The 23899-nt window shown below is 45.5% G+C and overlaps 1 protein-coding gene across 2 annotated transcripts in view; it reads left to right on the top strand.

Moving 5' to 3' along the window:
* Window positions 1-227: 227 nt before the first annotated feature.
* LOC120937278 (hydroxysteroid 11-beta-dehydrogenase 1-like protein A) overlaps window positions 228-23899 on the top strand; it is a 40109-nt gene continuing 16437 nt past the window's right edge. Inside the window, exons 1-3 of one of the 2 annotated variants that reach the window (XM_040350357.1) lie at window positions 228-472; window positions 8533-8663; window positions 21784-21895. In XM_040350357.1, coding sequence (XP_040206291.1) covers window positions 388-472; window positions 8533-8663; window positions 21784-21895 — 328 coding nt within the window. In that variant the 5' untranslated portion in view covers window positions 228-387. The remainder of the gene's footprint in view (window positions 473-8532; window positions 8664-21783; window positions 21896-23899) is intronic. The other variant, XM_040350349.1, reaches the window with a different exon arrangement.

The following is a 23899-nucleotide window of genomic DNA, read 5'->3' as shown; positions in this document are numbered from 1 at the left end:
AATTGCTCTGCCAGAATCCCTCTGGCGCCAACTGTCGGCCAGAGGTGGCATTGCACCCCCTGACCACAGACTGACCCAGTGGACTTTCTGGAACGACAGAAGTTCCAAATTTGAGTAAACACTGAATGGGAGCAAGGTAACTCTCCCACTCCCACTAACTTTAGGCGTAGTGCCCATGCTGAAATATATAAAGGGATAGGTGTGTCTGTCACAGAGGTTAGCAGACTTTCACCTGGTAAGAGATTGCCAATTTACACTTGTCATAAATATCAAGGCTAAACTGGAACTGTGAGCTTATTACACAAAGCAACGTCTGTCTAGTTCAGATCACACAGTTCAGGTAACTGGGCTGCTCCGTCACTGAGGAGTTGGTATTCCTTTTTCACAATGGCAGTAGGAAAGCTGCTGCTGTTTTCTCTGGCTGTGGCACTAACTGCCTATTACTTTTATGACACAGAAACTATAACTCCAGGTAAGAATGCCTTTCTGTAAATGAGTTCCTATTCAGAGACATGAATGTTTTGCACAAAATGTATGTTGTGTTGTAATGTATGTCTACACCTTGAGTTGCAATTTAGCATTGTAGTGTTATCTATGTACTAAAAAACACTTTACAGAGTCCTACAAGGTTCAGAGACAATAGTCCCTATAATTAGGTGGGGGAGCTATTAAAAAAAAACATAATAATATGGATAATGCTCAACCTCACCCTAAAAAATAAATAAATAAAGAAGAAAAAAATTAATCAAAAGATTCTAACATCGGGTATATCAGATATGTAGCCTAAAGACTAATTATATCTCCAAAGTAAAGGAGAATATTTAATGGCACAATGATACAATAAAATATTTAATGTGTCATGTGTGTTTTGAACATGTTTTTGCAATAAAGGTCGAAAAAAAATTTGTACATTGATGTGAGTACTTTTATGTTCACATGCGTTCGCATCTCTTTTACACTGGAGATATAATTAGTCTTTAGGCTACATACAGTGCCTTGAAAAAGTATTCATGCCCCCTGAAATGTTCCACATCTTGTCATGTTACTACCAAAAAGATTTTATTGGGATTTTATGTGATAGACCAACACAAAGTGGAACATAATTGTGAAGTGGAAGGAAAATGTTTTTCAAAATGTTTTACAAATAAATATGTGAAAAGTATGGCATGCATTTGTATTCAGCCCCCCTGGGTCAATACTTTGTAGAACCACCTTTCGCTGCAATTACAGCTGCAAGACTTTTTGGGGATGTCTCTACCAGCTTTGCACATCTAGAGAGTGACATTTTTGCCCATTATTCTTTGCAAAATACAGTTGTGTTCAAAATTATTCAACCCCCCAATGCTGTAAAGGGTTTTAAGGAATTTAGTGTACATTTGTAATTGTATTCAGAATGAAATCCTACAAGGACTTCTTAAAGAACCATATGCAACTAAAATGACATCAATTGGTTTTGTAATACAGTAGTAAATGTTTATTTTGTGAATTCTTCATTTACACAATTATTCAACCCCTTAAAGACTACCACTCTGAAGAACAGAGGTTCATTGAAGTGTTTTCAATCAGGTATTGAAAACATCTGTGGATGTCAGGGAGCAGCAATAAAGCCTAATAAGCACCAATCAGGCAGCTTTAAAATGACTGTGATACTCAGCTACTTCTAGACATTTACTGGTGTGGTTACAAACATGGTGAAGTCAAGAGAATGGTCCGGGAAGACAAGAGAAGAGGTGATTACTCTTCACAGGAAGGGCAATGGCTATAAGAAGATTGCAAAGATGTTAAACATACCAAGAGACACCATAGGAAGCATCATTCGCAAAGGGCACTGTTGAAACGCTACCTGGTCGTGGCAGAAAGAAGATGCTGACTTCGACTGCTGAGCGCTACCTGAAGCATAGAGTGGAGAAAAGTCCCCTTGTGACTGCTGAGGAACTGACAAAAGATTTGTCAGATGTGGGTACTGAAGTTTCTGCTCAGACAATACGGCACACACTGCGTAATGAAGGCCTCCATGCCAGAACTCCCAGGCGCACCCCCTTGCTGTCTCCAAAGAATAAGAAGAGTCGACTGCAGTATGCAAAAATCATGTGGACAAACCACACAAGTTTTGGGATTGTGTTCTGTAGACTGATGAAACAAAATTAGAAGTGTTTGGGCCCATGGATCAACGCTATGTTTGGAGGAGGAAGAACAAGGCCTATGATGAAAAGAACACCTTGCCTACTGTGAAGCATGGCGGGGGGTCAATCATGCTTTGGGGCTGTTTTGCTTCTGCAGGTACAGGGAAACTTCAGCGTGTGCAAGGTACCATGAATTCTCTTCAGTACCAGGAGATAGTGGATAACAATGTGATGCAGTCCGTCACAAACCTGAGGCTTGGGAGACGTTGGACCTTTCAACAGGACAATGATCCCAAGCATACCTCCAAGTCCACTAGAGCATGGTTGCAGATTAAAGGCTGGAACATTTTGGAGTGGCCATCGCAGTCACCAGACTTAAATCCGATTGAGAACCTCTGGTGGGACTTAAAGTAAGCAGTTGCAGTGCGCAAGCCTAAGAATGTGACTGAACTGGAGGCTTTTGCCCATGACGAATGGGCCAAGATACCCGTAGATCGCTGCAAGACACTTGTGTCAAGCTATGCTTCAAGTTTAAAAGCTGTTATAACTGTAAAAAGATGTTGTACTAAGTACTAAGATTGAATGTCAATTGGGTGTTGAATAAAACTGATAATGATGTGAGCACAGAACAGACATTTGTGGTTATTTCATTATAAATGTTATGTTATATTTGTCTGACCTACACGTGCCTCTTTGATTTAATTGTAAGCAGGATGACTGAATGATTAAAATCAATGTCAAACTGGCCAAAACAATCAATTTCAGTGGGGGTTGAATAATTTTGAATACAACTGTAGCTCAAGCTCTGTCAGATTGGATGGAGAGCATCTGTGAACAGCAATTTTCAGGTCTTGTCACAGATTCTCAATTGGATTTAGGTCTGGACTTTGACTGGGCCATTCTAATACATGAATATGCTTTGATCTAAACCATTCCATTGTAGCTCTGGCTGTATGTTTAGGGTCGTTGTCCTGCTGGAAGGGGAACCTCCGCCCCAGTCTCAAGTCTTTTGCGGACTCTAACAGGTTTTCTTCTAAGATTACTCTGTATTTGGCTTCAACCACCTTCCCATCAACCCTGACCAGCTTCCATGTCCCTGTTGAAGAAAAGCATCCCTGCATCATGATGCTGCCACCACCATGTTTCACATTTGGGATGGTGTGTTCAGGGTGATGTACAGTGTTAGTTTTCCACCACACATAGCGTTTTGCCTTTAGGCCAAAAAGTTCAATTTTGCTCTCATCTGTCCAGAGCACCTTCTTCCACATGTTTTCTGTGTCCCCCACATGGCTTCTCGCAAACTGCCAACAGGACTTCTTATGGCTTTCTTTCAACAATGGCTTTCTTCTTGCCACTCTTCCATAAAGGCCAGATTTGTGGAGTGCACAACTAATAGTTGTCCTGTGGACAGATTCTCCAACCTGAGCTGTGGATCTCTGCAGCTCCTCCAGGATTGCCATGGGCCTCTTGGCTGCTTCTCTGATTAATTCTCTCCTTGCCCGGCCTGTCAGTTTAAGCAGACAGCCATGTCTTGGTAGGTTTGTAGTTGTGCCATACTCTTTACATTTTCAGATGATGGATTGAACAGTGCAGTGCGAGATGTTCCAAGCTTGGGATATTTTTTTTCTAACCTAACCCTGCTTTAAACTTCTCCACAACTTTATCCCTGACCTGTCTGGTGTGTTCCTTGGCCGTCATGATGCTGTTTGTTCAATAAGGTTCTCTAACAAACCTCTGGGGGCATCACAGAACAGCTGTATTTAAACTAAGATTGGTGGACTCTGTTTACTAATTAGGTGACTTCTGAAGTCAATTGGTTCCACTAGATTTTAGTTAGGGGTATCAGAGTAAAGGGGGCTGAATACAAATGTATGCCACACTTTACAGATATTTATTTGTAAAAAATTGTGTAAACCATTTAGCATTTTCCTTCCATGTCACAATTATGTTCCACTTTGTGTTGGTGTATCACATAAAATCCCAATAAAATACATTTATGTTTTTGGTTGTAATATGACAAAATATGGAAAATGTCAAGGGGCATGAATACTTTTTCCATGCACTGTATCCGATATACCTGATGTTAGAATTTTTTTATATAGCTTTTGATAAAAAAAAACATTTTAAATTTTTTTTTCCTTAAAAGGTTAGGTTGAGCATTATATGAATACACTGACTATGTGGTTAATCCAAAAATAGAGTTTTATTTAATAAGATAACACATGATATGAGGAGAATATGGTTGGCAGTGGGGCTAAAATCAATTATAGTGGGATCTGGGCCAGTGGGGCTTGGGTCAGATCAACACATAAACATACACATTACAGACGAAAAACGTAACAGAAAACATTTAAATGGCTGTCCGGACGTTAGTTAGCAAAAGAGGGATGTCTATCTCTCAGGGGAAAATCCCCAGAACGTAGATTATCAATTAATATATCGAATAATGGAGATAGGCTATCCCTCTTGGCCTCCTGGATGCTCGAGCAATTAGGTAGAGAAAGGAGCCAGGGATAGGAGAGAGAAGGAAAGGATAAAGATAAACTGGGCTCCAGCCGTAATGAAAAAAATATTTCGTAATGATAACTGAGATGTCCACAGCTTGATAGAGGTGTAGTTCAGTGAAGGTCATAAAATGCTGCTCTCATACATCTCTATTCAGGAAAAAGCATCATTGATGATATATTATTATGATTATGCCGGCTTATATTTGCAAAGTTTCAGTGATACATCAAAAAGGTAGTTCAAGAAAAGACACTGTCTCGTATGCGGTACATTACCGTTACGTGATTGTAGCGTGCCTTTCACCTGCTGTCACTCAAGTTACCTCAGATAGGTAGTGTCGTAGAGAGATCTATATGGCACATTCGGTATAATGCCTGAAGTGCACTTCAAAGGCTGTAGGTGTGCCGCGCCTGGGAGTCAGGTAGACAGGTGATTGCTCTCATACGACAGGTGAGATAGATTGCCTGGATGTAGTCGTACTGATACGGACAAAGCCACGGTTACAAGTCCTAGATCCACGTTCAAGCTTAGGAACGTGGACCGCTGCTCCGGTAGTTATCCTTCATCAAGATTATCTCTCTGTGTTCCAATCCCCCTTCGGCATCACTTATATAAATTTTGGCAACCTAAAACACACTAGGGCTTATTTTCGGGGGGTGTCTTATTTAACTATGGTATGTACAATGATCCTAAAGTGGTTGTTATCCTAAAGAAAATAAATAAATAAATCCTTTTCCTTTAAAGCATGATAGATCTCCTGTGTCCCCTGTCTTCTCCCCTCCCCCTCCCTGTCAGGTCAGGAGTCAGTATTTTGATGTAAAAAGCATATTAAAATACGATACCTTTCTTGCAGCTTTCCTGGCTGACGCATGGTCTGCCTGGGCTCTTCTCTGCTTCAGGATCCCCGCTGGCGTCGGCCTGCTCCCTGCCTGCTCCGTGCACTGGGGAGGGGGCCGCGGGCGTCGGGCGGGAGGAGAGCAGAGGAGGGGGGAGCCGGTGTCCTGCTGGCGTCGGCCTGCTCCGTGCACTGGGGAGGGGGCCACGGGTGTCAGGCGGGAGGAGAGCAGAGGAGGGGGGAGGCGGTGTCCTGCTGGCGTCTGCCCGCTCTGTCCGCTGCGGAGGTTAGGGGCTGCGGGCATCAGGCAGGAGGAGAGCGGAGGAGGGGGGAGCCAGTGTCCCACTGGCGTCTGCCCGCTCCATGTGCTGTGGAGGGAGGAGCTGCGGGCATCGGGCGAGAGGAGAGGGGGAGCCGCTGCAATCATTCTGCAAAGTGGATTAAAACATTTTTTAAACTAATTTTACTAGGGCTTATTTTTGGGGTAGGGATTATATTGCAGCCCTCCCCAAGAATCATGCTAGGTCTTATTATCAGGATAGGTCTTATTTTCAGGGAAACATGGTATGAATGGCTTTCTTGGCAGAGTACCCACATTTATGTCTTTGAAGAGGGAAGGGTAAGGCAACTGCCATCTCATGTCTATGGCCAGCTCTAGTTTTGCTCTAATATACTAACCATTAAAGTGAGCCTGTCATCAATCATTAATATCTGTAACTAAAACTGCTGTTGCTAAGTCCTGGCACCACAGGGTGTCTGCTTCAGTTTGTTAGCGAGACCTTAACTGATTATATAGGGGGCTGTTGGATTGTCATGCCGCGTACACATGGTCAAAATTTCCGACAACAAATGCTCGATGTGAGCTTTTGGTCAGATATTCCAACCGTGTGTATGCTCCATCGGACATTTGCTGTCAGAATTTCCGGCAACAAATTTTTGAGAGCTGGTTCTCAATTTTTCCAACAACAAACGTTCTTGTCGGAAATTCTGATCGTCTGTATGCAATTTTGATGCTCGGAATCAATTTGGCGCATGCTTGGAATCATTGAACTTAATTTTTTCTGGCTCGTCATAGTGTTGTACGTAACTGCGTTCTTGACGTTCGAAATTTCCAACAACATTTGTGTGACTGTGTGTATGCAAGACAAGTTTGAGCCAACATTCCGTCGGAAAAAAAATCCATGCTTTTGTTGTCGGAATGTCCGATCGTGTGTACGCGGCATAGCACTGACGGACCAAGGCTGGCAATACCCAGCAAATTTTGGTTGGTACTGGAAGAACCAACAGAAATTTACTCTGTGGATGGTCCTGTCTCCACCCTCCCAGCCAACATCCTTCCACTGAAAAACAAATGTAGCCGGGCAAATTGTCAGCCGATCAATGCCTGAATCTAATCAGCTGCAGGCATTGTTTGGGTATTTCAACAGCTGTCAATACTTTAGCAACAGGACAGGAGTTTCGTTCATTCACACTGTTTAGCCCAGATGGAGGAAATTAAGTCAAGGCTTCAGTAGCAATCTTGACTGCTTGTCGCCCACCCACAGTAGTTGCACTGTGAGCGGGTGGCAGCTGCAGGCCGGGCAGTGTACTGGTATATCGTGGCCTTTCTTCCTGTGCTGTGATTGGACAATGATTTTGGCTGACATTAACTGATCGGCAGTGGCCAATCATACACAAAACAGACAGATAGTTAAAGAGGAGCTCCAGCCCCCCCACGAAAAATTAAAAGTCAGCAGCTACAAATAGTGCAGCAGCTGACTTTTAATATATGGACACTTACCTGTCCAGGGAGCCCGCCTCAATGTCGGCACCCCAGCCAGTCTTCGGATCGGCTGTCGGATGCAGCTGCCGCCATTCCTGATAAGGGATCCTGGCAATAAAGCCTTTCAGCTTCACAGCCGGTTTCCAACTGCTAATGCGCAAAGTTCACTTTACTTTCTGATTGGTCTGGTGGCGGAGGAAGAAGGAGGGGGACGAACTTCCAAGAGCCGGAAGTGGAGAAGGGTACCTGTCAAAAACAGGTCCCTGTTCCCCCCAAAAAGGTGGCAAATATGGGAGGAGACAGATAAGCGGAGTCTCCGGATGTAGAACTATTTTGTTCCCTAAGACAACCATCACTTTCTCCTCTTTCAAATCCTCCTGTGCAGCCTATATAAACAAATTAGAGAATCAAGTTGGTTACTGTGGAAAACGGACACTTTGAAAATGTTGTACCTACCTCAGCAGCACTGTCTGCAGGGTTGCCACGTGTTCGGGATTCACCTGGACAGTCCAGGATTTGAATCGTGTGTCTGAGTTTCAGGCAGACTGAAACCCGGACACTATTCAGACCGGGCTGTGGCTCCCCAAGTAACCAAAATAGCCACACTGCGCCCGGCTGTCTGGGGTCAGGTTCAGTGCCTGGGCCGTTGTCTACGGTGCGAATGCGCCGTAGACAACGGTGCAGTGTTTTCAGCAAATATCTCCTTAACCGTGTAGGTGCAAGTTGTGTGGTTGGGCTTACAACCACTTTAACAATTTAATACATTTCTAAATACATGCCAAGAGTCTCTATGGATAAACGTGTAAAATAGCAGCCCGCATAATGTAGGCTCCCCTAGCTGCACATACCTTAATCATGCATCTACACATTTGTAAGGGCATACCTATCCCCTGACGACTCCTGCAACTCCCTCTTGGTTGTTCAAGAAATGGGCAGCCTCAACATTCGATGGGGAATTACTTGGACTAAGGTACCGTAATCTACTTACTAAGGTATGTGTGCCCAAAGGGAAATGTTGGTTTGCCAGTTTATAATTTGATTTGCAAAACGATATGGAAAAGTATGTAAAATGGCATTGTGCAAATCTTTGTAAATATTTTTTTTCTTGAAATGTAATATAATGTGACTATGTATATATGTGGAGTTTTAAATAAAGCTTTTTAAAAAAAAATGTGTGCCCAACTAAGGGTGCCTACAGTACATTTCGCTTGCTACTCTACAGTCCAATGGTTTACCAAAAGAAAGGTTATGTCATCAGGAGACCAGTATTACCAGTGAATATCTCATGATTTATCTGGATCTTGCAGGCATGGTAAGAGGGAAGAAAGTGCTGGTCACTGGCTCCAGTACTGGGATTGGAGAGCAGATCGCATATAAATTTTCAGAAATGGGAGCTCATGTCATGCTCACAGCCAGAAGAGCCCAGCGACTACAAGAGGTATGCTTTACAGTGAAATATCTCAGCAATTTCTGTTATGTCACATAATCTGATTTAATAAGTATATATAAATCTTCACTGATATAAAGTGCACATGATATCCCTGCAATAAGTTGTTTTATTCTTCAAATAACTGGATTAGTCTAAAATGCTTATCATTTGGACTGTCTTTTTAAAGTGGAGTAAAGAAAAAAGAAGTTGTATGGTTCCCAAAGCCAAGTTTATTGAAACGTTGCTAAAAAAAACACTGAAACACATAGGTGTGTGCACAAGGTGTGCCAGGTGTGCCTGGGCACACCCTAATCACCCTGTGTGGCACAGATTCAGCCTGTTTAAACCCCTGATAGTTTAGCAAAGCCCCCTATTGGGGCTTCTAAAAAGATGTTTAAAAAAAAAAAAAATTATAAGAATAAGCCAAGTTTATTGAAACGTTGCTAAAAAAACACTGCTTTTGTTGCAGCAACTCTTCAAGGATCATAAATATACTAGAGAATAAAACACTGAACACAGCCATATGGAAAGAAATTAAAAGAATCTAATAATTAAAAAAAAAGAATTTGAATTTTTTTTAATTTACATTTTTTCTGGTCCACTGAGGGATGCATTGGTGGTTATTTACTAAAACTGAAGAGTGCAAAATCTGGTGCATAACTGCATGGAAACCAATCAGCTTCCAGGTTTTAGGCTGGGTTCACACTGGTAAGAAAAACGCTCCAACATTGGGAGCTCATGTCGCATGACGTGTGAAAATCAATGTTTCCCTATGGGAGCCGTCTTAACTGGTCTGACACAAGTCGGTCTGACTTTGAAAATTCTCCCTGCTCTACTTTGGTCCGACTTTGATCCTACTTTAGCCCATTGAATATCACTGAAGTCGGATCGCAGTCTTAAAGCGGGGGGTTCACCCCAACATTTTTTTTTTAACATGACATTCAGCCGAGTTGTCAGAATGACAATTGCCTGTTTTTTTTGTTTTTCCCAGTGCCGTACATACCGTATTTTCACCGCCGCTTCCGGGTATGTAATGGGCGTTCTTAATTGATTGACATCCTTCCGACTGGCGCATACAGCGCGTCACGAGTTGCCGAAAGATGCCGAACGTCGGTGCGCAGGCGCCGTATAGAGCCGCACCGACGCTCAGCTTCTTTCGGCAACTGGTGACGCGCAGTATGCGCCGGTCAGAAGCACGTCAATCACAGCCTGTGATTAGGAACACCCACTCCCGCGGGGAAGCCAGGGGTGAAAATAGCCCTAAAATGGTATGTACGAAAAAAAAAAAAAAAACAACAGCATACTGTCGGTCTCATAGGTCGGCTCCATGCAATGTTAGAATTTTTTTTTAGGGTGAACCCCCGCTTTAACTGAGATAGTAAACCTGACTATGATGCTCAGGGAAATGAAGAAAAGTACTGGAAAGTTTGGACTCCCTATTTGTTTTTTAAAGATCAAACTATGCTAGCTTCCCAATCATAGGCTGAGGTGAGATATTGTGACACTCTTTTTATTTCCTGGAGGTAATAGGTTCTTCAGGCTGCTGGGCCAGGGGGGTAGGTGGGTTTCTTCCCGTACCCACCCCCTTGCCTTCCTTTTTTCCTTCTGCCCCCCCTTTTTTATTTTATTTTTCCCCCTCTTTCTCTATCTCTCTTGTCACCCATTCCCTCCCACTTTTTATGTTTTCCACTGGGGTTAAGTGTTAGTTTTTTCCTGTATATTGAAAAAACAAAGATGGAGGAAACGATGTACTTCAAGGGTATGTACAAGAAGCACCCCTGAATGCACATATCCAATACTGCTACACCTTGAGTCCAACACCTTCGATCTATTTGTATTTGAATTTATGTTTTGGTGTACAATGTTTTCTGCATTTCATGCTGATATGTTATGTGTTGAAGAACATGTCATAGGTGTGTGCACAAGGTGTGCCAGGTGTGCCTGGGCACACCCTAATCACCCTGTGTGGCACAGATTCAGCCTGTTTAAACCCCTGATAGTTTAGCAAAGCCCCCTATTGGGGCTTTCTAAAAAGATGTTTTAAAAAAAACAATTATAAGAATTAATAAAATAAAAATAAAACTGACGTCACCATCCACTGCTCTACTGACACCAATGTATATACACATGCATGTGTTTGAGCTTAAAGGTGCACACCCTATGTAATAGAGTGTGCGCACCTATGCAACATGTTATACGGCTTCTTCAAAAATCCTGACTGGTGATGTAGCTTCAGCTTTTCCAGGCCCTACGGGGCTATGCGGAGTGGAGTTGCCACAAAGTAGCGATGGCTGTCAAAATGCAATAGCTGCTGTGGGAGATCCATCCATGTGTGCTGTGGGCTGCATGAAGAAAAAAACCTGTCAGTGTATGGCCTGCTTTACATTGATTCAGATTGGACCAATATAAGAATCTCCTATCTGATAGACTGCTGTGGAAGTTGACAATAACTGTAGTAGTCAGCTCTACTACAGCGATTTTTGTGATTTCTCAGGTTCTGCGCTGAACAGCTGCCCCACTACATGATGATCACAAAGGGTTGATGATTTGCCAATTGCACAACGTCTTGTATTTTTTTTTAAATGAATACAAGGAATTATATTCTCTGATTGGACCAAGTAAACATTGTGACGTCACCATCCCTCCTTTCTACCTCATCCAATCAGAAGTGAGTGATCCCTAGTGGTCAGTAGGCAATAGGGCACAGGACCCTGAAGATCGCAATGATCACTGTAGAAGCACCAACTATTACAGTGATTTCCACAGCAGTCCCTCAGGTATGAAATATGCATTCATATTGTACATTGGTCCAAGCTGTGGACGCCATTGGAGTACTTGGATCTCATTGTCATGTACACCAGTGGTGAGATGATTTGAGCTTTGTGACATGGTGCATTATCCTGCTGGGAGTAGCCATCAGAAAATGGGAATACTATAGTCATAAAGGGATGGACATGGTCAGCAACAATACTCAGGTAGGCCGTGGCGTTTAAACAATGCTCAATTGGTACTAAGGGACCCAAGGTGTGTCAAGAAAATATCCCCCACCCCATTACACCACCACTAGCAGCCTGAACCATTGATAAAAGGCAGGATGGATCAATGTTTTCATGTTGTTTATGCCTATTTCTGACCCTACCATCTGAATGTCGCAGCTGAAATCGACAATCATCAGAGCAGGCAATGTTTTTCCAATCTTCTATCATCCAAGTTTGGTGAGCCTGTGTGAATTGTAGCTTCAGTTTTATGTTCTTAGCTGACAGGAGTTGCACCCGGTGTGACTGTCTGCTGCTGTAGCCCATCTGCTTCAAAATTTGAAGTGTTGTGCATTCAGAGATGGTATTCTGCATACCTTGGTCGTAACAAGTGGTTATTTGAGTTACAGTTGCCTTTCTATCATCTCAAACCTGTCTGCCCATTCTCCTCTGACCTCAACAAGGCATTTTCTTCCACACAACCGCCGCTCACTGGATATTTTCTATTTTTTGGACCATTCTCTGTAAACAAATTGAATATAGCCTCTAAAATAATACTTAATATTAAAATAATGTGGGTAATAGTACCATCATCCAGGAAGTTAGAAATGTAGAGATGGGAAGTTTTGTCCCCCACCAAAGTTCCCCAAAAAAGCAATTGGACTATCTCGGTACAGGTTGAATTAAAATAAATTAAAGTGTAAAAAAAACAAACATATATAGACAAATATTATTAAAGTTTTTATTAATAACATCAATAGAAAAGAGCACACAATCATATACAAATTAAAAGCATGGTGACAATCCATACATATCACCAGTATAATAGTCCCCAAGGGGGAAAGATCACACTGGGATTGTAGGTCACGAACAGCATCTCAACTAGTTCATGCCACTTCGTCAGGAGAAAATCTGTAATTTGACTGACAAATGATCAATAACAATACAGTTGACCAAATTAGTGGTACAGACTCATACAGTGATAACTATAATAGTATAAGTACAAGGGGAAAGAACAGGGCTGCTTACCTATGACCCTGGCCGATATGGTGCAAAAGGCGTGATGCCTTTTACCCTATATTGGCCAGGGTCATAGGTAAGCAGCCCGAAGGGCTCCCCTGCGGCGTCTAGGGGGGACATGCAGATCAATGGACTAATATCTGAATAGATAACGTAAAATGATTGATGCACATAAACTATGGGGTAAAAAGCGGTGTGGAGTGATGGAATGTGGGTGTGGGGTGAGAATGTGTGGAAAAAAGGGGGGAAGCAGGGCTTGGGGAATTGAGTGGAAGTGTTGCAGTAAAGGCAGGGGAGGGGGAAAAGGGGGGGGGAGAAGGGATGAATGGACAGAGGGAGTGAGTTTGGGAAACAGTGGGGAAAGAAAGGGAGGAAAAGGAAGAAAATAGGGAGGGGGAGGGGGGAAAAGGGATAGAGGGGGGAAAGGAGGGAAAAAGAAGGGAAGGGGAAAAAGTAAGAGAAGAAAACAGTGGGGAAAGGGGGGGGGGAGTAGTAAGAAGGAAGGAAACGAAGGGAGGAGAGAAAAAAAGGTAAGGGGGGGGGGGTAGTATGTAACTTTTATGCAGATGTACAGTGTAACGGTCACCACCGTTTACGATATTCCATTCCACCAACCCTCGACAGCTTATCCGACAGTCCGACAGACATCAGACACGATCCATTCCATTTCCCAGAATAACGAGACTCAAGCACAGCTCTGTTACTGGTTCCAAAATTTATGAATCTTTAATGGTAAAACTCAGGTTTTTATGCAGTTACAAGCATGCTTTACACAGGGACAATGTAACTCTCCACCCCCAGCATCACACAATGGGGCTTCACTACACCTTCAGATGGGCTAATTACTAAACATTATACAGAGAGCCTGGCTCCGCCAAGCTGTTCTCACCTGATTCATAATACACATTCCTTGTCAGACGTCTGACCTTTAGACTGCTAACTCACAACACATATCTATCATCAATAGCATCTTCACACAAAACAGTGTCATTAGCATACACAATGAAAGGTCTTAGGAGCAGACGTAATTAGCACAATGGACGATAGAATGTAATCACAGCAAGATACTTTAACATCCCATAATAGCCAGCCAGGCTGACTCTCAGTTTCAATCCACATCACCACAGTAGCAGACTTAGTTAGCATCTCAACAGTTTAAGCATTGAAGTAGACACTCTTACTGACCGCATGACGCTGTCTTTTGCAGGCCGCAATACTGTTATCTAGTACTAGACCCAGTATACTGAGGGTCTTTTGCATATGGCCTATATTCCATCCTGCTATCTATGAGGTGTCTGTTGTCCCAGTGGACCCCAAGATTCTATACATTCTACATATATATTTTTACCTGTGACGTCTAACTCAAGCCTGTGAAGTGTGTCTTGACTTATAGGTCACTATAAGATCCTTTCTCTAAAATTGTGGACAAGTCCCCTATCGATCTTATGACATCGGTTGCTATATGTGCCCCTTGGATGTATCCACCGAGAGACCATCTGTTATATAACTACTTGTTCTGTGTTACACATTTTCTCACAAAATCCTTGTTATCGTCCTGAAGAAGCCCCACGGCGAAACGTGCGTCGGCGTCTGTCACGTACCTTAAGGGTGAGCCCGACGTGCAGGAAGTGGCTGCTGTTACTCCTCTGATCCCGGACCCCTGGTAGAGTAGACAGGGGAGCGGGAATGCAGAGTCGCACAAGCGCCAGGGATGACGCTGGTGCAGGGGCCAGATGGAGCTTCTGCGGAGTCTGAGGAAGTCTCTGAAAGGCAGGTGCAGGCCGGTAGGTAGCAGCCTGGATGCAGCAGCACTGGAACAGCAGGTAAGCCGGAAAGGAAGGTATTCGGAGAGTCTGGCCGCAGCAGGTCCCAGAAGACTGAAAAGGGTCCCAGAAGACCGGAGAAGCAGGAGCAGCCGGACTGGCACAGGAGAGGCCAAGGTAACAGAGAGGTCGACTAGCCGGGTCGGCAACAGGCGGTCAGCGGAGTACCAGGGATCAGGCAGAAGGATGGTCAGAGCAAGCCGAGGTCAGGGCAGGCGGAAGACAGGAACAACGAAGACAAGCCGGGTATCAGGATCTGGATCAAGCAGGAGTAGTTGGTACAGGTACAGGTACAGGTACAGGTGGTCTCAGGAAACGCTGCAGACCGGACAGCAAGAGGCCAGGCTCCCAGGACACTTTAAATAGGCTTGTTTTGGCGCCAGATGGACGCCTGCACGTGCCCGCGCGCTGTTACCGCCGTTGCGCGCTCCCGTGCGCCGTTACCACCGGTGCGCGCGTGCACGAGCGCGATGCCGCGATTGCGCGCGCATTGCGTGCGCCGATGCGCCGCTAGCGCCCTCTGGTGGCCGAGGTAATTCATGACATTGCCCCCCCCAAGGGGCAGCCTCCGGATGCCCAACTGAGTCATCTTCAGCGGGTGAGAGTCTTTAAACAACTGAATTAGTCTTTCGGCGTGTATGTTGTCCTCCGGTTCCCATGAATTTTCCTCCGGCCCATACCCCTTCCATTTAACGAGGAACTGAATTTGGTTGCGTCTCTTCCTGCAATCCAGGATAGATTCCACCTCAAATTCCTCCTCACCATCGACTAATACTGGTTCTGGGGGATCAGTATCCCGTCCAGGGAAGGAGTTGGGAACGTCTGGTTTGAGCAGGGCAACATGAAAAACCGGGTGGATTCGAAAGGACTCTGGTAAGTCAAGTTCGTAGGCCACCTCATTTATCTTTCTCTTGACAGCAAAGGGACCCACGAACTTAGGACCTAGTTTCTTCGTAGGGCATGCAAGCCTTAAGTTCAAGGTGGACAAGTAAACTTTAGTTCCGGGTACTAAGTTGAGTTCCCCCCTTCTTCTCCTGTCAAAGATTTCCTTATTGCGTTCCTGTGTTTGGGTCATTGTTTCCTGCAGGATCCTGTTATTTGAGTTAAAGAAATCCAAGGTGTCTTGAACGGCGGGTACCGTACTTTCTGGAACGGAATTGGAGAGGAACAGTGGATGAAACCCGTAGTTGGCATAAAAGGGTGACTGTTTGGTGGCCGAATGGATGGAATTATTATAAGCAAACTCCGCCAAGGGCAGCAGAGAAACCCAGTCTTCTTGCGAAAAGGACGAGAAGCAGCGGAGATACTGTTCAAGGGTCTGATTCGTTCTCTCCGTCTGCCCATTTGACTGTGGATGGTATGCTGAGGAAAACGATAGGCCGATCTCGAGACTACTGCAAAGTGCCCTCCAAAACCTAGAGGTGAACTGTACTCCACGATCGGACACAATATCCGCAGGAATGCCGTGGAGTCTGACAATTTCTCTGATGAAGACTTTAGCCGTCTCTGGAGCCGAGGGTGTGCCCTTTAAGGGGACAAAGTGTGCCATCTTAGACAGCCTGTCCACTACCACAAAGATAGTGGTGAAGCCTTCTGATGGGGGAAGTTCCACGATGAAGTCCATGGAGATCCTTCTCCAAGGTCTTTCCGGTACGGGTAATGGCTTAAGGAGCCCCCAGGCTCTGAGTTTACTACCTTTGTTTCGAATGCACGTAGTGCACGATTCCACATAATCCTTGCAGTCCTTCAGGAGTTGGGGCCACCAAAAGGTGCGTTGCAGAAGTTCAGCGGTCTTTTGTATCCCAAAGTGCCCAGCCAGCTTGTGGTCATGGCAGGAGCCCAGAACACTAACTCGCAGCCCCTCGGGTACGAAGATCTTATCCCGGTACCATAGCAAACCGTCCCTGGATTGTAGCTCCGGATCAGGTGGAGAAGAAATGCCAGCGGATGCCTGCCTGATCTGGGGTACCAAGTCCCTTTGTAGTAACAAAAAGTTCCCTGATGACAGAATAGTATCCGGAGGATTGGGAGACTCCGAACTGGCGTACATGCGGGAAAGAGCATCCGGCTTGACATTTTTTGACCCTGGCCTGTACGTGATGTGGAATGAAAATCTCGTAAAAAAAAGTGCCCACCTGGCCTGGCGTGGTCTAAGTCTCTTGGCCACCTTCAGGTACTCAAGGTTTTTGTGATCTGTGAAAATCAAAATCGGGTGCGCTGCGCCCTCTGGGAGATACCGCCACTCCTCCAAGGCGGCTTTTATCGCCAGCAGCTCTCGGTCCCCAACATCGTAATTTTTCTCTGCTTCAGATAGTTTACGGGAAAAGTATGCGACAGGATATAGCAGTGCCTTGGGACCCTGCCTCTGAGAGAGGACTGCTCCAACCGCGGTTTCAGATGCATCCACTTCAAGAATGTAGGGCAGGCTTGCGTCGGGATGTCTCAGAATGGATGCCGAGGTGAACAAGCCTTTCAGGGTTTCGAAGGCTGTTTGGGCCTCTGGTGTCCAGCGAAACCGAGCAGACAGTTTAGTCAAGTCCGTTATAGGAGAAATGATGTTGGAAAAGGCTTTGATGAACTTCCTATAAAAATTCGCAAACCCGACGAATCGCTGAACACTCTTTCTGTCAGTCGGAGCTGGCCAGTCAAGTATTGCGGAAACTTTCTGAGGATCCATCTCAACGCCCCTTACAGAGATGATAAGTCCCAGAAACTGTATACTGGGGCGCTCGAACTCGCATTTGCTGGGTTTTGCGTACAGTCCGTGGATACGGAGACGTTCAAGCACCTTCCTCACATGTACCCGGTGTTTCTCTAGGGAAGGGGAGAAGATTAGGATATCATCCAGATAGACGATCACAAAGAGGTCCAGATAATCTCTAAAAATGTCATTGACAAAGTGTTGGAATGTTGCCGGAGCATTACAGAGCCCAAAGGGCATGACTAGATATTCAAAATGCCCGAAACGGGTACGGAAGGCGGTCTTCCACTCATCCCCTTCGCGTATGCGGACAAGGTTGTAGGCCCCTCGGAGGTCCAATTTAGTAAAGATGACCGCGGACCCCAGACGCTGAAATAGTTCGGGTACCAAGGGAAGAGGGTATCGGTTTTTAATAGTTATTTTGTTGAGTTCCCGGTCGTCCACACAGGGGCGAAGGGAATGGTCTTTCTTTTCAACAAAAAAGATGCCTGCACCCGCGGGTGACGTGGATGCACGGATGAACCCCTTCCTCAGGCTGTCATCGATATAAGTTTTCAGGGTCTCAAGTTCAAGTCCGGTTAAGGGGAAGATCCTTCCGAAGGGGACTTCGGCACCAGGAAGGAGTTCGATGGGGCAGTCATAGGCCCTGTGAGGTGGAAGGGTCTCAGCCCCCTTTTTGCTGAAGACATCCAGATAGTCATGATAAATTTCTGGGACGGATTGACGAGTCTCAATGTCAGAGTCCGAACAGAGTAAGGGCAGAGGTGGAGACGGTAGTTGCAGGCAGTGCTGTCGGCAGAATGGAGAGTTAAAGTCAATTTTACCAGTGGCCCAGTCAATCTGGGGGTTGTGGACTTGGAGCCATGGTACTCCCAGTATGACAGGGAACAGGGGGGAGTTGATCACATCCAAGCATAAGAGTTTGTGATGGTTATCGGCAATGGTGGTGGCAAGAGGCTGGGTCTCCTGGGTGACTGGACCAGATTTTAACACCGAGCCGTCTGCTAAGTACACAGAGAGTTCAGTAGACCTGGGGCGGAGAGGAATCTGATATCTAAAGGCGAATGATTGATCCAAAAAGCAGCTACAGGCTCCTGAATCAATAATGGCGCTGGTTTGTATAGTTCTTCCTGGAAGCTGGAATAAAACAAGGATAGCCAGATGAGTGGAATTGCTTGGAAGGACAGGTAGGGATACAGACGACAAGGATTGACACTTACGCAGCTTGGCAGGACAGGTCCTCACATAGTGTCCGGACTCCCCGCAATACAGGCACAGGTTGTTGGCCCTACGGCGTTGTCGTTCCTCCGGCGTAAGTGAAGGGCGAAGGAGGCCTAGCTGCATAGGCTCTGAAGTATCAGGGATAGAAGAGACTGTGGGAGCTGGTGGAGGTGGATTGACCGTGGAAGGTACCCGTGGCATCATCCAGACCGGACGGGATGGGGCAGTGGCCCTTTCAGTCCTGCACTCCCTCAGGCGCCGATCGATCTGGATGGTCAAGTTGATTAAAGCATCCAGAGTCCCAGGAACCCCTACCCGGGCCAGCTCATCTTTTAGCGGTTCGGACAGGCCAAGGCGAAACTGGTAGCAGAGAGCCGAGTCATTCCAGGTTGTGTCAGAACACCATTTGCGGAATTCGGACACATAGTCCTCTGCGGGTCTGCGACCCTGTTGTAGAGCATGTAATGCAGCTTCTGCAGTGGCGGTCTGGTGCGGGTCCTCATAAAGCAGAGACATGGCCTGGAAGAAGGCTGTTAAGCTGTCAAGTGATTCATCCTTGTTCTCCATGAGGCGATGAGCCCAGGTTTGCGGTTCGCCAGACAGCAGCGAAACGACGAAGCCCACCTTAGTGGCTTCCAGGGAGAAAGTCCGGGGTTGGAGAGCGAAGTATAATTCGCAAGCGTTGCGGAAGGCTCGGAATTTGCTACGTTCTCCTGCAAACCTCTCGGGCAGGGGAACTTTAGGTTCAGGTGGCAGCATTATTACTGATGGCGAAGCGGATGCCCCTGAAGTCGCAGAGGCTGTGGCAGGAGTGGACAAGGCTTGGACCCGATTTTCCAGACGTGTATAACCTTCTTGCAGGGTTCGGACGGCCTGGGTTAGTCCTTCCAAATGGCGGCAGAGTTCCTGCATCGGATCCACTCCCTGCGCGGGCTCGGACATGGCTGTCCGGTACTGTCACGTACCTTAAGGGTGAGCCCGACGTGCAGGAAGTGGCTGCTGTTACTCCTCTGATCCCGGACCCCTGGTAGAGTAGACAGGGGGAGCGGGAATGCAGAGTCGCACAAGCACCAGGGATGACGCTGGTGCAGGGGCCAGATGGAGCTTCTGCGGAGTCTGAGGAAGTCTCTGAAAGGCAGGTGCAGGCCGGTAGGTAGCAGCCTGGATGCAGCAGCACTGGAACAGCAGGTAAGCCGGAAAGGAAGGTATTCGGAGAGTCTGGCCGCAGCAGGTCCCAGAAGACTGAACAGGGTCCCAGAAGACCGGAGAAGCAGGAGCAGCCTGACTGGCACAGGAGAGGCCAAGGTAACAGAGAGGTCGACTAGCCGGGTCGGCAACAGGCGGTCAGCGGAGTACCAGGGATCAGGCAGAAGGATGGTCAGAGCAAGCCGAGGTCAGGGCAGGCGGAAGACAGGAACAACAAAGACAAGCCGGGTATCAGGATCTGGATCAAGCAGGAGTAGTTGGTACAGGTACAGGTACAGGTGGTCTCAGGAAACGCTGCAGACCGGACAGCAAGAGGCCAGGCTCCCAGGACACTTTAAATAGGCTTGTTTTGGCGCCAGATGGACGCCTGCACGTGCCCGCGCGCCGTTACCGCCGATGCGCGCTCCCACGCGCCGTTACCGCCGGTGCGCGCGTGCACGAGCGCGATGCCGCGATTGCGCGCGCATTGCGTGCGCCGATGCGCCGCTAGCGCCCTCTGGTGGCCGAGGTAATTCATGACAGCGTCTTCTGAGGATTTTGTATACAGTGGTCATTGTTGTAATTGTAATTTACTACCATGTAATTTTTCTTTGTAATTTTATGTGATATTAAACTTTATTTTTAATATACTTCCTTGGCCTCAAAGTCTGACCATCAATATCTACTTGTAGTTGTTGTTTCCCCTTTAATATATACACAGATGCGGCCCATGTGAGTGCTACCCTCATGTATTCCATCCCTCCCCTTCCCTTTCTCTTTTTCCAACCTTTCTTTTGTATTCACTCTTATTGACCGGTTGGGGGTCAGCATGAAATCACCTGTAATATGTCCAGATCTCCTGCAATACATGAATTATCATTTCTCAGCCATCCTATGGCCAAAAGGGGCATAGGATGACCCTAGACCCAAGAGTCATTAGTGACACTGGCACAGGAGTACCCCACATACTTCAAAAGTCTCTGGGTGTCACGGGCCATTCCGTTACATACAGTATATAAGGGGTTCACGAAATATAGAAACCAGCTGAAAGCTGGCGGTTCCAATACTCAGCAAATTTTGGGGGGTACTACAGGAAAGGCACGGCAGATGAAGTTGTGGTTAGATACACACCAAGTCCCCATGTGTGTATAACCTAAAATTATAGGAAATAACAATGGCCACAGATGAAATAGGAGGAATTTGGTCAACCGTATTGTTATTGATCATTTGTCAATCAAATTACAGATTTTCTCCTGACAAAGTGGCATGAACTAGTTGAGATGCTGTTCGTGACCTACAATCCCAGTGTGATTTTCCCCCCTTGGGGACTATTATACTGGTGATATATATGGATTGTCACCATACTTTTAATTTGTATATGATTATGTGCTCTTTTCTATTGATGTTATTAATAAAAACTTTATTAATATTTTTCTATATAGGTGTTTTCACACTTTAATATATTTTAATTCAACCTGTACCGAGATAGACCAATTGCCCCCTTTTTTGGGGAAATTTGGTGGGGGGCCAAACTTCTAATCTCTACATTCTCTGTAAACCCTAGAGATGGTTGTGAGTGAAATTCCTAGTAGATCAGCAGTTTTTGAAATACTCAGAACAGCCGTCTGGCACCAACAACCATGCCACGTTCAAAGTCACTTCCCTTTTCCCCATTCTGATGCTCGGTTTGAACTTCAGCAAGTCATCTTCACCACATCTAGATGCCTAAATGTATTGAGTTTCTGCCATGTGATTGGCTGATTAGCAATTGTGTTACCAAGCAATTGGACCGGTGTACCTAATTAACCAACCAATGAATTTATATTTACCTTACACCCAATTTCTTGTCACAAGAGATGGAATGCTCAGCATCCACAGGATTTCACAGGAAGTTGGGTATATTTTCTCATATTTTATGCAGATATTTTCGATAGTGTCAGGGTCGGTTTTTCTCTGTACATATCTATGGGCAGCCCCATTGCTATTCACATGCAACTGTGTGTTTACATACGAATAGAACTGCCAACCTACCCACCTACCCAAGACACAGCCATGGCATTTGTGCAGAATTTTGGCCACACACAAACCAGCTAATCATATGAAGACAATGCAACTTTCTCAGGTTCAGTGGTAAGAAGTCACATACTAATGGGCATATCATTATTTTTATAGATTATCTAAATTAAAGAGTATTTTTTTTCTAGGTTGCAAAGCGGTGTCTCCAGCTAGGAGCCAGTTCGGCGCAATATGTCGTGTCTGATATGAAGAACTTGACTTCAGCTCAGCATGTGGCCCAAGAAGCTATTGATAAATTAGGTAAATATGAACTACATATAAACATATAAAGGGATGTAATAGAACTGCGCATGGAGAATGTGTGCAGCTGCTGGCACTCCACTAGATATATAGTGCAAAAAACAATAGTGCAACGCTGAAAAGTGACAAACCTATAAAATGAATTGCTGAAACTGAGATATAACTCTTAATGCCACAAAATTATAACATAAACAACTCAAATCACATATAAAATGTGATAAAACATAAAAAGTGAAAAGTAGTACAAAACAAAAATTTGAAATTGAGTAAAAATCAATAGTCCAGTAAACTATAGTCTTGTTGTGATAAGATGAATCCCAGAAAATTGAATTGGTATCACCCGTGAAGGAACAGAATATTAAAACACCATCACTGTGTTGTCCACCACCAATGCGTAAAGCAGATGCCGGACCTTGCCCGAAAGAAGTCTCCGGCGCAAATGTGCGGGAGTGACGACATCGCGGCTCCAGCCACTCACGGCGCTGGAGCCACGATACCCGGAAGACACGCCGAGGCAACATGTCAGCTACCTCGGCGTGGACCAGGTGAGTTACCGATGCCTCGTTCTAAGGTAAGTATTTCATAATCAGCTATTATGTGGTGCATACTAGCTCATTATGCCTTTTGCCTTACAGGAGAAAAAAATATAAGATTATGGGACTATACAACCGCTTTAAGGATGCCAACTGTTTTCTTTTAATTACTCAACCAACATCTTCACCCCCTTCTCCCCTCAGTATCCCCTAAGAAAGTTCCCTCTTCAATGGAGTCCTTGTGCTGCGACCATCGCTCGCATACAATTTTTACTTAAAGTGTTACTAAACCCACTACAGTAAAATAAGCCCGTATATGCAGTAAAGCATGCTTGTTATACTCGCTGTGGAACCTAAGGGGTTAATCCTCTGAATTGTATACAAAAGCTGATTGATCCTGTCTTCTCTGATCCTCCCCTTCTCCCACTGCCCCCAATCTATCTTCTTATAGAACAGAGCTTTGGGGGAAAGCTGCACATGCTCAGTTTGATTGTCTTGCTAGAGAGTTTTTTTCTTCTTGGGAGGGTGCATGTGTTCAGTTCAGCTGAACTTTCATGATTTCAAACCCGCATTTCAATTCGGGGGGTGATTTGAAAGACATCTATGCAGGTCCATTGAATTCGCCCCTGAAGTCGCCAAAATTAGTGCAGGAACTACTTAGTTGAAATCAGTATGACGCCACAGAGTCGCCGCAGAGTAAGAGTCGCATCGATTGGGACAGTGCAGTTGCCGGCAATAGGCTGCGATTTGGCATGTCAAATTGCGTGTTAAATCTCGCCAATGTGAACGGGGGCTAAATGTCAAAGCCTAAGGCCCCTTTCAGACGTCCGCTCCGCCTGTCCGTTATTACAAGTCCGTTAACGGACTTGTAATAGATCCCTATGGGATCGCGTCCGTTAGCGGATGGAGCATCCGCTAGCGTCCGCGTCCGTCGGGATCTGGTTTTCGGACGGAAGAAAACCCTATTTTTCTTCCGTCCGGTGGAACGGAACTGATGCAGACGGACAGACGGTCCGTCTGCATCCGGTTCCCCATAGGGCAGAGCGGAGCTGAGACAGGGCGGTCCCTGCACTGTGTGCGGGGACCACCCTATCCGCCGACAGCTCAACGGGGATCCCCGCTGAGCCGACGGAGACACACGGAGCGGACCCAGAAACGGTCCGCTCCGTGTGAAAGAGCCCTTATTGAACAAGTTGAATCTAGAAGCTGATTGGCTACCATGCACAGCTGCTCCAGATTCTGAGTGCTCCAGTTTTAGAAAATCTCCCCCATTATGTAGGATGTTTTTCTGTTACTCATAGAAGGAATCCATAACCTTGAAGGTTCCTTCATGTACATTTCTTTTTCCGATTAATAGAGATGGGGCTTGTATGCTAACCCTAGGAAAAAACTAGGAGCGATACAAGAAGTCATTGAAATATTTAAACATGTACAGGTCATTCTCAAAAAATTAGCATATTGTGATAAAGTT

The sequence above is a fragment of the Rana temporaria genome, chromosome 1 (genome assembly GCF_905171775.1).
Source record: "Rana temporaria chromosome 1, aRanTem1.1, whole genome shotgun sequence".
Lineage (NCBI taxonomy): Eukaryota > Metazoa > Chordata > Amphibia > Anura > Ranidae > Rana > Rana temporaria.
The sequence above is the reverse complement of the archived record's forward strand: the minus strand, read 5'-3'. Positions and strand labels throughout refer to the sequence as shown.